General features: G+C 39.0%; 1 protein-coding gene across 3 annotated transcripts in view; it reads left to right on the top strand.

Annotated features, from left to right (window-relative positions):
• KCNH1 (potassium voltage-gated channel subfamily H member 1) overlaps nucleotides 1-16,946 on the top strand; it is a 198,190-nt gene that overhangs the window by 51,576 nt on the left and 129,668 nt on the right. For all 3 annotated transcript variants that reach the window (XR_011699751.1, XM_071577874.1, XM_071577887.1), the window contains exon 7: nucleotides 7,171-7,600. Coding sequence is in view for 2 of the 3 variants with exons in the window: in XM_071577874.1 (XP_071433975.1) it covers nucleotides 7,171-7,600 (430 nt within the window). In the remaining variant the exon portion in view is untranslated. The remainder of the gene's footprint in view (nucleotides 1-7,170; nucleotides 7,601-16,946) is intronic.

Below are 16,946 nucleotides of genomic sequence, written 5' to 3'. Positions count from 1 at the left end.
CAGTAGTTCACCACACTTATTTGATTATGTCCAGTTGGACAATACTGTGTTTTACATGTGAGTCTATTGATAAATCTAGCTAATTAAAATTTTAAGGTAGTCAAAACCTACTTTCTATGTAGTGTCTATAACAAAGCAGCTGAGTATCATGCATGATCCACTCACCAAATTGTGGTTCTTGGACAGGATAAAGGAGATGAGAAGGGATTAATGAGATCCTGTGGACTGGGTGACTCCTTGCTGAAGTTTCTGGGGAAGAATCAAGCAATTGGGTTCCCATACCCTGGCGGGGCAGTGGGAGAGCTGGCACATGGGCCTCAGATTGGAGGTGTGGTGATGAAGAAGCTGTACTTGGTTGGGTGTCCCTGTGTGAGTGGCCCCTGAAAAATAGGAAAAAACCCAAGGGAGGTGTGTGCTGTGGACTTTAACCTGTCAGAGACCCTTGGAGCATGGCTAGGAAGGTTGTTGGTGTGGCTCCTAAGTAGTGTTTGGAGCATCAGAAGGAACTTGGGAGCCTTAAACTGTGGAAGAAGGAGAGTGCAATGGAAAGGAAAAGGGGGGGGTGGGGAGTGGAGGAGGAGGAGGGCTACTTATCTGACTTTTGATAGTGCCTCTGTACTGCAGCATGGCCTCAGGGGCCTGTGCCAAGCAGCAATTATTCCTTAACAAACAGATATGTAGAAGGAGTATTTGGGGAAATGTAAGTGGCATAAGGAAGATTCCTGGGTTAAAGTGGACAGCCAGGATACAAAGCAGGTAGGCAAAGAAGCACTTGCTGTTCAGAGTCTCTTGAGGATTCAAGTAAGTGTATCTTCTTTGTCTATTTTGTTCCACACTCTCCCACCCCCTATTTTCTTTTCCCAGTCAAATATGAATTTCTCCAACTTCCTTGCTTAAAACCCAAACCTCCATGCTACCAATGAAGTGCTTCTTTCATGCTGTGAAGGGGAAAGATTCTGCTACCTTTTCTGGTCTTCTCCAGGTTCATAAAGCTTTGTGGCTTAGAGACATCGGCTCTGTCTGCTGATGGATAGCCCCTCACAAAAGAGAATACCAGAGTAGGATGTGTTGCTGTATCCTTGCCTGGGCTGACCTGCTCTGTAAGTTCTGCTATGCTGTTGAGGTGCCAATTAACTCCTCTTTTTCTGCAGTCCTAATGTTCAGATTAGTCTTTTGGCTAAGTCATGAATAAGTAAGGGTGTTATTGGATTTCAGGGCTACTTCTTCATGGCTTTCTTCATGGCTTTGAAAGACATGACATGATTTATCATTCTGTTAAAGAGAGAATAGTAATCTACATAAGCTATTCAGTCTGTATAAGGCTAAAAGAATTAAAATGCTGAATTACATTTTCAGTGATAATATATGGTGATAGCCTTTGTTGAAGAAGGAGAGCTAATTGAATGTATTAGATTCTAAATTATTGCAAAAAATTGCTGCTAGAGTGAGACTTACACTGCATATAAAGGGAAGCATGTTTTGGAGACAGGGATCAGTTGCTCTGTTCTTTTCCCCCATTCAGCATACTTGGATCGATCTGAGGCAGAAAGTCAGATGAGCTTACAAAAGGTGTTTATTTGAGTAGCTAAGTGGTTGCTCTGTTGTCTAATTAGTATTAGGTATGGGATCAGAATTGGAAAGATGGAGTGGTATTAGATGCCAGTAACACTAAGTCTTACTGGGGTGTTTTGCCTCCATGAGATAAGTAAAAATCTTCTGGAATTGATGGTTTCTTTCAATCAGAAACATTGGGAAGCAGATTGTTGTCTATCAGTGGTTTATTTTTATTTGCTACTGCAGAAAGTGAATTTCTTTAGATTACTTATGTATTATCTTCTTGTTCTTCCTCTCAAAGTTAAAAAAAAAAAGGGTTTGTTTCCTGGTTTTGTTGGTTTTCTGAGTGTGCACATATGCATGTAAGGCAAGCAAGGCAAGCTTGGCCATAGTTTTACAAATGAAAGATCAGCCTCCCCATGTTTTCTCACACCACATGCTTCTATTCATGAATTATTGCTGTTTCTCCCTCAATTCCAACCAAGCTCACAGACGTCTGACTAAAATAATCTTTGGGAGTCTACAGATCTGTTTTCTTCAGTGCTGAAAACCACAGCAGTATCCAGAGGGCTTAGATATTGATTTTGACCTGTGCTCATAACATTGTCTCATCTCTTGGTTGCTAAATGTGGCAATCTGTAGGAAAGGTCATGTTCTCAGACCTAATTAAGAAAATCAGAAGAGGCAAATGACAGAAATGAGAAGTTCTAATAATGACCTGACAGGGCTACCACGTTACTGCAGATAGGCAGAGGCAGGCTATGGCATGGCTGGCTTCAGAATCAAGTGGCAAGAAAAATGGTAGTGCTTTCCATGGCTCTTGCCTCACTTATGGTATTGATAAATTTGGTTCATTGCCTCCCTTTTTGGAATAAATTTTGGGGGATGGGGGGGTCTGTCTCATTCTCTCTCTTTTAATGGTTAGCTTTTAGTCTGCTGCATCTCTCTTAAATTAGGATGAAGCCTGAACTTTAGCAGTTCCATATGAGAAGAAAGTGGTGAAAAACTTAGGAAAGATTTGTGCCAATATTGAATATTTATCTTTTAAAAAACAGATAGTAAGTAGGAAGTAAATTATCCTTCCTTTGAGCCCAGAAAAAAAATTCTTAATGCTTGGGCTAAGTGCATTTTCTTTCTGTACATGTAGAAAGTGAATAATGGCATGAAAAATAGATACTGTCATGCAGATTGAATCTTTTACTAAAGTAGTAGTGGTACTGCAGCTGTAGGAGGTGGAGTGAACATTGCATTTTAGTTCTTTTCTAAAGTTGTTCTTCCTACATCTTATTTGGAAGTGCAAGTGAATTATTTCTCAATTTTTTCTTTTTTTTTTTTATCAGGGGAGGAGAGGGACTGCTCTTAATTTTTATTGCTGTTCTTTAAACAATTTGTGTTCCATTTTTTTCCTAGGGGAAATTTTATTATTAAATGAATTGAGTTTAATTTAGTTTTGCATGGCAAATAAACAACAACAACTGTTGTTTATTTGCGCAGTGTCTATGACTGGAGTGTCCACTCTTACTGTTCTTGGGGACCATGATGACAAAAGTAACAATAATTAGTCTGCTTACAGCTCTTCACTTGTGTTTTCAAAACACTTCACAGTGTCTTTATTTCTTTTTCTGGACATGGTAGTAATGGCACAAATCTTATGTTGTCTGACACAGAGCTAGAGCCAGACCACAGATATCCTGGATCCCTTGTTTGGAAAGATTACTTACATGGCTGAAATACCAGTGTGAGACATGGGGTGCACTAACAGTAGATCAGGTCTAGCAGAAAACCATGAGATACAGAAGAAAACCTGTGTAAATGTGCACAGTCCATAGTGAGTAGGTCTAATTAATGACAAATTTACTTTTGAGTATTTCATAGACAAAATTATGAAGCATTCTCTTTGAACATAAAATGTGGGTCCTGCTTTCTTCTAGGACTGAGACTCTTCTGTTTTTCTGTTGTGTTTGGGGTGCAGTTCCACTCTACAAGGATTGCGTAGGAGGAAAGGAAGGAGGAATTGGTTGTGTCTATTATTTTAAGGGCTTTTGACATTCAGGTTTACTCAATCAATGACCAGAGATTTCTTCCGGGTCTCAGTGCTTTGAGCTTGCCCTTTGGTTTGGAGGGAACTTGCTACACAGTCTTCTGTTTTTATGCATCAGCTATCACTGTCAGTGAAAGGAAACCTGGCAAGCTATGAAATATTTAGCAAAACCTCTATGTATGCAGGTATCAGCAGTGGATTTTTTTAGTGTAATTCTGTTACTTCATACAATTTGAAATATATGTGTGTGAAATCCAGCATTTTCTGAAAACATGACTAAGTGCTGCATATTTAAGTAAGTTCTCTCTGTAACCAAATACAGTAAAACTGTACTATGGGTCTAGTCTGGCCATATAACAGATTTCTTAGCTTTTGCATAGCCCTAGGGAACAGTTTCTGTTGGATAGAATACTAATGGCTGCAACTGTGTCAGAGTACATCAGACACAGGTAGATCTTTATGGGATACTACTTAGTCCTGTCTTTACTTGACTGCCACATAGATTTTCCTTATGATGATCCTTTAGAGCAGAGCATCTGGGGCTGCCTGTTTGGGACCCATGGTGCAAATTCCAGCTGTTTTTTTAACTGCGGCTCATCTATTTCCTTTGGAAAGAAGGAGGTGTGAGTGTCTCTTCATCTGCTTCTCAAAGCTGATGGGAGTAGCAGAGCTAAGAGGGTGGGACACACATCAAGGAAAGTAAATTGAGTTCAGGCTCCTTTGCGTGACATCCAGGAGCCATCTCTATGATAAAAGCACAGAAATAATCTGCACTGATAAGAGCATTAGAATGGACAGTAATCTGAAAGTACAGTTTTATTTTTGAAAGTGGTAGTCTAAAATTGTCAATTGTGAATCCAGCAGATCTATTCCATTGAGTATTAAAATACAACGTGCTAAATCTAGTGCCAAAAAGTGCTGTTTTAAAGTACTGGAAAATGATCTGATTTTTTTCTACTTTATCGTCTGTGAAACAGTCTTTTAAGTTTCTGTTGTTAATAACCCATTTGAAATTCTGCTGCTTAGAAATTTTTAAGAGAGTTGTGTGAATAAGCATATCCCTGGGCATTTCTTGCTCTTGGTATTGATCCATTGGGAATAGATAAATTCTTTCCTCTGAGAAAATCAAAGCAAAAATACTGTTAACGCTGAAATAATTTTTTTTATTTAGCTTTTTTTAGACTTTCAGAATCTTATTGGCAATACAGTCAGGTGAAGTATTATGAGTAATTTGAATAATAATTACATTCTTTCCATGCAACCAACTCAAGTACCTGTTTTCTGTAAATACACAAGTTCTTTTTGTACAAAAAGCCTAATTCTCTCTATCTCTGGTTGGAATTTTAATAGAATCACTTTCTCCCAAATGACACAGTTCAATCCCATTTTAAGTATTCGAACAAAATTTCTTTTGCTGAATTTCATAAAGGAAATTAGGACAAGAGTACTCTGGAAACAAACTAGTTTGTCTTAAATGTTTTAAATTTAATTTCACATATTTTATTTCATATTATCACTTTTCATATCCAATTTTTTTAAACTCTCCTTCGGTGATTTTTTATTTCCTCAAGTATTTCTACTCTTTTACTAATTTTTTTTTAATTTAGAATTAGCCTAATTTTAAACTCTTAAGTCCTTCCTAAATCATTATTATTTTATGGCTTTAGTAAGACTCTCACTGACAAACAGCATTAGTTTTTTGGATTTGTTTTTTTTGAGGTTTTTTTGTTGTTTTTTTTTTTTAATCACAGTGATGAGTTTTATTTGAAGAACAGGTTTTGCACCAGTATTTTTGAACAAAAATAAAACTGTTTTTCCAAATGTTGGGGTGGAGACATTCCTGTTCTTGCCTGAGACTCTGATGTACTGTGGGATTAAAAAGCTTGATTTTGAGCCTGAAGCTAAAAGTACGCTATTACTGAAGACCTCTCAAAATGTAAAAAAAAAAAAATACTGTTTTCCTGTTAAAGTTTGTGAAGAAGAAAGGGAAAAATGGGCATTGGCCCTAAGGGAAAAAGTCAGAAGGCTGTGTTGTAGTGTCAGAATGTTTAGAATGTAGAGGCTATGTGTGCTTGTCACTCTGACATGCTGGCTATAATTTATAATTTTTTGTATTTTCCCATTTGGTTTTCCTCTCCATACCAAGTGTTTAAAGATACTTGCTTTCCCTCACCTGGAAATTAAGGCCTTTTGTCTTGTATTCTCTGAAATGGAGTAGAGATTTTGCTACAATGTTTACGAAACAAAGCTGGATATGGAATGAATGGGAAATAGAAATTAACTTTCTTTGTGTAGGATTTTTTGCATTAGTGACTTGAAAAGTTTGGCATAGATAGTCATGAAAAGAATAGTTCTCTGCAAATATCTGATTTAAAGCAAGACTTTTTTTCCTCTCTTTTTTTTTCCTTTCCCCCTGTCTTTTATACTGCCCTCCTCCTGGATGCCTTAGATCTTGTCCAGATACTTAATGAAAATTGATAGTGTGTTCCCAGGTAACAAACAACATCTGTCTCTGAAAATGAGTCAGCATAATCATGACAAATTCATGAAATAAAGGGGAAATATATTGCTGCAGTCCTGGGGAACATGAGTCAATGTGCTGTATGTAATTACTTAATGAAACCTCTCTTCTAGTGCATTGAAGCAGCCTAAGATACTGAGGCAGTTGTATTTATGCAGGAATAAACAAACTTCCAGTAAAAGCTGGTGACCAGAAGTATTCAATTACACATTTCCAGAAATACTCATTAAACCAGTCTGCTTAAATTTTAATCAGACTTCTATGTATGAAACAGTCTTGGTAAGAGGAAATAGTTAAAAAAAAAATTTATGAAAGACTGTTCAGATCTTCTCATGCCCCAAATGGCTTTGATTTGTTTTATTTAACTTCTTGTACAAATCTGTGTAAGAGTTAACAATACAATACAAAATCATACATGTTGGCTTAATTCTGTTTTATGGGAGCCATTTTATTACCAGCACAGAAATACTGCATTGCTACCAAAGCTGTCATAAGAAGGACATGACTTGGGGATTAGTGAGATATTTGAAATAGTTAAGCTTTGTGTAGTCCATGTGAGAAATGTCAGAAGACTTATTATGAGTGCACGAATTCTTATAGCAAAGTGAAGTAACAGGAAATGTATTGTTACACTGAAAAATTAAAAATTGCCAAGTGCTTGCAGTATTTTTTAGCCTTCCTTATTTATCTTTCTGGTATGTCTAAACTAAATATTGCAATCTGTATTTTAGCTGAGGCTTTATATCTGTTGTGTTGCATTGGAATGCACAACTGGATGTGATTTGAACTTTTCACAAAAGTATTTGCAGACCTATTCAAATAACCTGAATAGAGAGTTGAGAGCAAGCCTCAAAATGTTAGTGGATGAAGATAAGTGCATATGTGCATCCTAGAATGGGTCACTAACCTTTTTATGTTTCACAATCTCTCTTTTCAGGTGTTACCTGGTGACCATCTGTTCATTGTGGATCACCTTGTGTCTTTGGAAACGGCAGTTATGCATATTGTTGCTTTCATGGTAAATTCTAATGGTCCCTGTGCTTTATCCTTTCAGGGCATCAGTAGCCTCTTCAGTTCACTGAAAGTGGTCAGGCTGCTTCGGCTGGGTCGTGTTGCTCGGAAGTTGGACCACTACATTGAATACGGAGCAGCAGTCTTGGTTCTGCTGGTTTGTGTGTTTGGTCTTGCTGCACACTGGCTGGCCTGCATTTGGTACAGCATAGGAGACTATGAAGTTATTGATGAGGATACGAACACCATCCGAACTGAGAGCTGGCTGTATCAGCTGGGGATGTCCATAGGAACTCCGTACCGCTTTAACACATCAGGCTTTGGGAAATGGGAAGGTGGACCAAGCAAGGACTCAGTCTACATCTCCTCATTGTATTTTACAATGACCAGCCTCACCAGTGTTGGATTTGGGAACATCGCTCCAACTACAGATGGGGAGAAGATCTTTGCTGTTGCTATGATGATGATTGGCTGTAAGTATTAGAGATTCTCTCTCTAACACACAGTGCCAAGTGTAGTGCTGCATATGGTGAATACTGATTCCATAAGAACGTCTGGGATCATGTGAAATGTTATGCATCTAAAAATATTTTTGGTGGCAATATAGGTGTTACTGTTAGTTTTAAATCACAATACTCATAGAAGTATTGTTGTTACTAGCAAAAAAAAATCAATATTTTGGAAAGGATATTCTGTCCGTATTCTTTCAATATTCTCTTGTAAGTAAACCATAAAATGTTTAAAGCTTGAACTGTTAAAAATTAAAGCACCAACCTTTGTGCCTCCATTTGGCCTGTGGCAAAATCTTTGTATATCTGAGAGCTCTACATATTGGATAACTGGGTTGGTGCGTGGGAGGAGGTCAGGGAGCATCATCTTGGAAGGGAGAGAGAACAGGAGCTCTCTAGAAACCACAAACTCCAGTCTGAGCTGAGCATACAAAAAGATCCTAAAGCACTGGGGATGATGCTGTCCATGGGCACCTCTAACTCACATTTCCTTATTAGAATGGATACATATTGCCAAGCTGTCCTGTTTTTGCCCATATTGTCATTCAGTGCATATCTGCACTCAAAGTACCTTGAGAGCTACATGTAGTTAGGAGTCATACGGTGGCCACTGCTAAACTAGGCTATGTTTTTCTAGATAAGAGTGGAATTGGAACCAAAATAAGGAAAAAAATCTTTGTCCATTGAAGAGCTTATCATTATAGGTGGAAAGACAGAAGCCTCTCTATGGTAATATTTCATCCAGAGGAGGAGAAAATCAATCCTTGCTAAGCAAAAAATTAACCCCAAATATGTAATTAAACTCAATTAGTAGCACAATGCCTGTTGTAGAAATGTGAACCTAACCTAATTCTGATGTGTCATTTTACAGCAACACCAAAGTCATATACTGAGATTACGTGTGCAGTGTTAAGCAGACTGAATGTTACTGAAAAGTATAAAGACAAGCATCCTTGATCACATAGGGATTGGGTTATTTTACCTATAAAAACTGTTACTTTTGTTCTTCTAACATTTTCCACTGCCAAGAGTCCCATCATCCTAATAAAACACCCCCATAGCAGAAGGGAATTTTATATAGATCCTGGATAAAATTATGCAGTTTGCTCATGAGAAGGTGCATTAGACAATGTAGTGGTGTATTACAAAGCAGTCTTCCAAACATATTTCCTGATGAGGGTACCAGTTTAATTGGAAGTATCCTGATCTTTGGCTTGTTTTTCATTGGGTTATGACCATGTCACTTGCTAGAACAAGAATAGATAGTACTATTCAATAGTGTTATTTAGTACGACAAATACTGAATGAACATAGCCTTCATAAAGTCACAAATGTACATGTGGATATTTTGGAGTTGTGCATATGACAATGTAGCAGAAAGAAACTGAATTTATGCATAATTAATGTTGATAGATAGCTGCTTTGAGTTCTGAAATTACCTTTAATTTTGACAAGTTGTAAAAAATAGTGTTCTGGTATTTTTAAATTTCATTAATCCAGTCACACTTGAGGGAAAAAATTTTGTTTGAATTTGAACTTCTATGACCTTACATATCTAACCCTGTAACTGTCTCTATATCTAAGCACCTGTATCCCATGAACAACTATGTGAAAACCATTGGGACTATTCACAATATCTGTTTGCAGGAATAGCAATTAAGTGATCCAGTCTTTGAATTCACCTTTCTGGATTTTGTAGGGTCTTGATTGCTTTTAACATGCTGAAGTTTTGTGCTTTACTCAAGATGGGAGGAACAAAACTGATTGGTTTCATTTGCAGTTATTTAGAGCTTTGCTGTTGATAGACATTCTTCCACCACAAAATTTTATGTTAAAATTATCTTGTTTTGTAGAATTAAGCTATTTTTTTTTAGCTGAGTAAGACAATACATCAAAAAGACTGGTTTTGAGATTCCAAAACTTCCACTACAGCATCATAAAAAATAGTATTTGGGAACAGATGTATAACAGTCAACATTAATATTTCTAAGTGATTCCAGCAAAATTTTACTTTAAATAGGAGGGTTATTTTTGCCTTTTTTAGCTAATTAAGCTCCTGCGATTAAATAGTAAAACTTTCATTAGCCTGATGGGGCAGATATCAATGAGTGGAAAGAAAATGATGACAATGCCTTCTATTTATGTGTTTTATCCTCTGCTTGTTTTGAAGAGCAATAAGTGCTGTGTCAAGAACCTAGTGGCTTAAACAGTAACTAGTGGCCTGCTAAACTTAGAATCATGATTTCATTAGATTGCATTTGAAATTTTGATCTTCTCTTTATTTGTAAAAGAAGTTCAGTGTTCTTGAAATGGAGATGATGCTGAACATGTGTGAAAATGTCTTCAACCTCCACCTTGCTTGTATGGGCTGTATGTTGGGGTGCGGGTACCCTTTCAGTGCACAGCAGGGACTTTTCTCCCACTGGTGACCAAGAAACTACAGTACTGTGGTTTCTGGATCCAGTTCAGAGTCATAGCATGGCCTTTGGGGGCCCCCTCTGATTGTTGGTGTCAACGGTTTTGACTTCAGTTGGCTCCATGTGCTATGCCACCATGGCTGAGTAGGGACACCCAAGTGCTGCTTCCCTGGAGTGCAGATGTTGGCATCAAGCAGAGCAAAAAGAATTTACTTGTAGAGTTGTGAACTCTTCCTACTCAGTGAACTTAAGAATAAATAACTTATATATATATATTTATATATATATATACACACACACAAACACACACACACATGCATGTATTATATGTGTATACATACAGAGAAACAGTGCATTATGATGCTTGAAAAAAAAGACTGTATGTGTGGTATTCTTTTCCATGTTTGATATTCTAGAATTATTTTTAATACAGTGGATTTGATTGTGCAAAGTTCTTGTGTCTCTGGGGAAGCCTGGTCATGGTTTGTGCTACCCTGAGGAGCATGGTCAGGTGGTATTGCTTTGCAAGGCTTTCAAGTCCTTGTTTCTAGCAAATTTGGGTCTTAGTTTTGGTTTAGTTTACTGTCTGAGTATCTCAAATAATTTTTGTAGAGGAAAGTTGTGAATAGCAGTGATACTTTTTTTCTTTGATCTTGGAGTGTTGTTTGTTGAGCCTCTCTGTTTCTGGAGAGGTGTTACTGTGTAAACAAGTGATTTTAAGATGTGCATTGCTGTCTTATCCACTGGCAAACTGACTGAAAGGCTTGTGGTACAGTCATCACAGGACTGTGGTGACACCCAAAGAGTGGGAAGGGCTGATAGAGGTGAATAAGCTGTGTGTGGGTATTCAGCCTGTGGACCTGACTCAGTTAGTTGGGTTCACTCTTGAGGCAGAGTATAAGAAAGCGTGATTTTGTCTCAGTGGCCATCGTCTTTGCTTCAGGACCACCTTCTGCAGGGAGCTGTTCTTGTGCTCTCAAATGTAGTGACTACACACTGTCCTACCAACCTCACTGTAGCTGCAGTTTTCAGGGAGAAAGTGTTTTAGTGTTGGTTGTTTTGATCTGGGAAGGGGCAACCCATAATTAGACTTGTGAGGGACTGTGGTATACTCATAAATATGGAGATGCATGGTCTGTTGCTCAGCTCCACCAGAGAGGAAAATTGGTGGGTGAAAAATGCCCTTGATTTTGGACCTCAAATAGTGCACATCTGTTTGTGAAGAAGAAATTATTTTGAAACAGAGATGAAGTATCCAGTGGCTGTTTTTAAGGATTTCTGTTCTGTGGAGGGTTGTACTTCATAGTACTATGTAGCTGCTTTTCCTGAACATATGGTAAATTACAGTTTTGCAAAGTAAACTGTCTTTACACCTGTGAACTGACCTGCATGGTTTTGCCTCACTTTGTTTATTGAGTGTATGTGTATATATAAAGAGAAGGATGAGTGTTACTACAGGAAATAAAAGCAATTAACTCCTCAGCTTAATTTTAAATGAATCAAAACATATTTGCTTATCCCTTTCCACAGATGGCCACTAAGTTGCTATTTAATAGGGAATAAGTCTACACACAGATCTTTCAGAGAGGCTGATGTTACATAAAATGAGGTTTAAAACCACTGTCTGGGCTGTGGAAAGACATATGTTTTCCATTTTTAATACATGAAAAAATAATAAAAAAAAGCTGTTTCAATTTTTAGTTTCTTCCCTGTGGAGACATATGCCTTGAAATAACAGTTTTCATATATTTTGTTTGGTGAAGCTGTCAAGTTGGGTTGCATATTGTTTATTTTTCCTAAGCACTAGCAGAAATCAGAGCACTTTCATTTGCAGGTTTTGTATCTGGGCACTGTGTCAGCAATTCCCTTGCCATGCAGGTGGAGTAGGAATGAAGAATTCTAAAAATGCTTTGCATTTTTGACTTTTAACATACCATGATACTGGTGGATGCTTGCCTATTTGGAATTTGAGCAACTGAGCAAAATCCATCATTTTGAGAACCTCTTGTTAGTATTCTAAGTTAGTTACATTGAAACATCCCAATCTCTTGGTGCTTGTTCATGCTAAATTCTCCTTTGTTAGGCTGGAACTTCCTGGCACTATGAGGCTTAACTCATCCAAACAAGAAGGTCACTGAGGAAAGGGCACATGTTTGAGTGCTAAACTAAATAGAGGAGACTGAGGAGACACCTGATTTCACTTACAACTCCCTCATGAGAAGAAGAGGAGGGATAGGCACAGATCTCTTCTCAGTGGTGACAAGTGTCAGGACCCGAGGGAAGGGCCTGAAGTTGTGTCAGGGGATGTTTAGGCTGAATATTAGAAAAAGGTTCTTCACCCAGAGGGTGGCTGGGCACTGGAACAGGCTCCCCAGGGAAGTGGTCACAGCACCAAGCCTGACAGAGTTCAAGGAGTGTTTGGATGATACTCTCAGGTACCTGCTGTGACTCTTGGAGATAGTCCTGTGTAGGGCTAAGGGTTGGGCTTGATGATCCTTGCGAGTCCCTTCCAACTCAGCATATTCTGTGATTCTGTAAATCTTAAATTCCCCTGTGAACACTATACTTAGATCAGATAGTGAGAGGGATCATGGAAAAAGAACAAAAGTAAGAGTTAGAAGGTCAGACTTAAGGACATTCTTACACACTGTAACCAATTGCCAGCCACTGAGTTCATTAATCAAAACAGAGCAGAAACCCAAACGAGTTATCTTCATTGATGGTGTGCAACCCAAGCATCACACACGTCCTTCAGCACTTCAGCTGCTGTCTTTGATTAAGGTAGACACAATTCAGGGAGAAAGGAATAGCTGTCTCATCTTTGTTCAGCTCTGTCTGTGAATAGCTTCTTTTTCATTATACAAAAAACCACCAACCACCCAGGAATGAGAATAATAGTAGGTAAATTTGACAACTTAGTTTTATTTACAGCACTTTTGCTGAAAGGAACAGAAATCTGCCCCAGTAATGTGACTATCCCTCTGAACTGTAAGAAAATTTTGGTGGCAGGTATCATGATACATGGGTCAATGTTGCTCCTTCACAGCCTTACAGAGGATTGGTGTGATTAGTGTATTTTGGTGACCACCAGCAGAGTAGGAAATGTTCAGAGGCTCTTATGAACAAGGCTAGGTAGAAGCTGATGGAAATTAGACTGCTATTATCAAAATACCTGAGTAAAATAGAGAGGCATTGCAGCATCTTATTTGATTATGCTCCTGAGGCATGATTTCCCTCTCATAAAGCAGAGCATCAGGAGATAAGCAAATGGACGTGGCCATGCTCTGTATACTTACTAAACACATATCTCATCATAAGAGTAGCATGTGTACCCCTAGTAACCCTTCTAGGGGATGGGGGGACATGTTGAAATTGTTCGTGCTGGAAGTTGGTGGCCTGAAACTAAGGACCAGCCATGTTCCAAGAGCTGCTTGGGTTTGCTGAAATATAATTCAGGGCCTGAACACAAAGGCCTATGAGACTTCAAATGTTTTCTGTATTTGTGAGTATTTCCAGTGCAATGTTTTGGTTTTGGGGACATGCTGGGAAAACAAAAAGAAACCTTGCCTTGCAGAAGTGGTCTCTTGGATACCTGCTTTTTGTCACATCCCTGGCAAGATGACAAAAATCTCATAGATGTCACAGACCACTTGCTAGCCCCTGAAGTTGTGAATGGCATGCTTTCTGTAAGGCTGAGAGTTTTGTGTTTCTGTTCATTCTCATCTTAGCCATCAGCAACACTACTCAAGACAGTAATTCCTAATTTAAAGGCCTGGATTTTTATTTTTTTAAATTTCTTTTTAGTAACTATAGAGTGGAATTCGCAGTTCTGTTCCTTCATCCCTCTATGCTGTGCTTTATTACTTCTTGTTCGATGCTAAAGTCATGGTATTTGAAGAGCTGGTGTCTTATTGCTGTAATTGTTAAGCAGTTATTTGGGATTTCTGGATGTTATTTTGCTTGGATGCTTTCTCTATTAGAATGAACCACTAGAAGTGTTGTGGATATGTTTCCATGCTACACCAAGTTTCAGCAAAGAGTAGGCCTGGAAGAAAATCTGGATAGAGTTTCTCTGAAGGTTGAAAGAAGGGTTTAGCTGTTAGGGCAAGATTTGGTCTGGATATCTCTAAATGTGAAAATATCTCAATTTTCCTTGTTAAGAGTAACATATTTAAGAGAGAGGAAAAAAAGTTATGCAGATGAAAATTGCAGCCAGAGGAGAGTGGAGTGAACAGCTCTGCAGACACCAAGGTCAGTGGAGAAGGAGGGGCAGGAGGTGCTCCAGGTGCTGGAGCAGAGGTTCCCTTGCAGTCCTTGGTGCAGCCCATGGTGAAGTAGCTGCGCCCCTCTAGTCCATGAAGGTCTACTGGGATGCAGAGATCCACCTGCAGCCTGTGGAGGAGACCCATGCTGGAGCAGGTGGATGTCCGAAGGAGGCTGTGACCCCATGACAGGCCTATGGTGGAGCTGGGTCCTGGCAGGGACCTGCTGACCCATGGATAGAGAAGCCCATGCTGGAACAGGTTTTCCTGGTAGAATTTGTAAGGTTGGACTGTGAGGGACCCATGCTGGAGCAGCCTGTGCCTGAAGGACTGCACCCTGTGGAAAAGTGACCCACATTGCAGCACTTTTGTGAAGGACTGTTGCCTGTGGGATGGACTCATGTTGGAGAGGCTTGTGAAGGACTGTCTTTTGTGGGAGGGACCCCACAGGGGTAGGAAGGACTTCTCTCCCTGAGTAGCAGCAGAAACAACTGACTGAAACTCCCATTTCCTGTCTCACTGCACTGCTGGAGGGGGTAGAACTTGGAAGGATGTTGGGGTGGGACAAGGGTGTTTGTAGGATTTATTTTATTTTTCCTTATCCTGCTCTGATTCTGTTATTAATAAATTAAATTAATATCCCTACTTTGTGTCTGTTTCCCCTGTGGTGGTGATCAGTAAGTGATCTCTCACAGTCCTTAACCCATGAAACCTTCAATATGTTTTCCCTCTTCTGTCTAATTGCAGAGGGGAGTGAGAGAGTGGCACTAGTGGGTACTTGGTGTCCAGCTGGGGTCAATCCACTACAGGTCACAACAACCCCATCCAACACTAGGGGCACAGTGCCTGGAAAGCAGCCCAGCAGAAAAGGACCTGGGAGTCCTGGTTGACAGTGGCTGAGAATGAGCCAGCAGTGCCCAAGTGGCCAAGACAGCCCATGGCATCCTGTATCAGAAATACTGTGAACAGCAGAACTAGGGAAGGGGTGATCCCCTTGTACTTGGCACAGTTGGGGCTGCATCTCAAATCCTTTTTTTTCAGTTTTAGGCCCCTCACTACAAGAAAGACAGTGAAGTGCTGGAGAGTGTCCAGAGAAGGGCACCAAAGCTAGGGAAGGGTCTGTAACATAAGTCTGATGAGGAGTGGCTTAGGGAGCTGCGGTTATTTAGCCCTGAGAAAAGAAGGCTCAGAGAGGACTTTATTGCTCTCTACAACCACCTGAAAGGAGATTACAGCCAGGTGGGGATTGGTCTCTTCTCACTAGTAACAAGAGACAGGGTGAGAGCAAATGACCTCATTTTTCACTGGTGGAGGTTTATATTGGAAAAGATTTCTTCATGGAAAAGGTGTTCAGACATTGAAACAGGTGGTCCAGGGGAGTGGTGGAGTCACCATCTTGAAGGTATTTAAAAGATGTGTAGATCTGGCACTTGGGGACATGGTTTAGTGTTGAACATGGCAGTTCTGGAATTGCAGTTGGATTGAGTGATCTCAGAGATCTTTTCCAATTTGAATGATTCTATGGTCCTGTGAAGAAACACTGGTGTTAAAGTCAGCAAAAGGGTAGTCTTTAGGTGACACTCCTGTAAAAAGCAAACTCTTACCAAAATCATAATTTGCAGGCTAAGATGGACTGGAAAGTTTTTTCAGGTTCACAACACCAGTGCTAATGCTGTAATAAATCTGTCTGAGGTAATGACCATGGCCATATGAGGAGCGGCCCATTCATATGGGCTTAGGCATCTCCTCACCCCAACACAGTCAAAGCAATATTTATAGAAGAAAGAAAATTTTCTTTTATGAGCATATTAATATGGTAGTACTTTGTTTCCTGGCCTGGTTTGGGGAAACATAAACTAATTATATGTGAGAAGTTATTTCTTAGTATGCAAAAGTGAATGAGCAGTATTCTTTTTCATGTTATTTAAAGAGTATAGGACTAGATTAAAGCTGTATTAAATTATTGCTATTAAATTTCTGTCAAGATGTAATTTGCAAAGGGCAAGGGTAAATTGCCTATGTACTTTTGGTTGTAGAGAAAAAGAACATAAATGTTCCAGAGCTATATCGCATATATATGCTTTATGAATCATACCATGATATGACAGTTTGCCTTAGTGACTAAAAATTTCAGACTGTTCTTCAGCCTAATGGATCTAGAGAATTGCCCTAACTCAGAACATACTAGAATTTAGTTGCTAAAATAATCTCATGAATTTTTATTCCAAATCTCTATCAGTATCGTGCAAATCCAATCAGAACAATTGGGATTTTTCTAAAAAATTCTAATTCCCAAGGTTTTTACAATCCATTTGTCTCCTGTAGAGCCTAATGTTGCTCTTCAAGACACTGGACAACTTTTGAAAGGACTGTAAATACAAATGGAGAAACAAAAGTTCTGTTTGACAGGAGAGAAGATGAAAGGTATAAAGTATTAATGGTTTGGGTTTTGCAGAATTTGGAGAGAGCTCACACTACAGTAGTATTATAGATAATTGCCTTTTTTCTTTTTGTTGCACAGTGTTTATGAATTTTGACTTTTTAATAGGAATGAGTAGGATAAAGAAAATAGATTTCTCAGCTGTGAGTGTCTCTCTTTTTCATCTATGTCTTTCATAATACATGTGTGCT

The sequence above is a fragment of the Pithys albifrons genome, chromosome 2 (genome assembly GCF_047495875.1).
Source record: "Pithys albifrons albifrons isolate INPA30051 chromosome 2, PitAlb_v1, whole genome shotgun sequence".
Classification (NCBI taxonomy): domain Eukaryota; kingdom Metazoa; phylum Chordata; class Aves; order Passeriformes; family Thamnophilidae; genus Pithys; species Pithys albifrons.
This window is presented reverse-complemented; position numbering and strand designations above follow the sequence as displayed.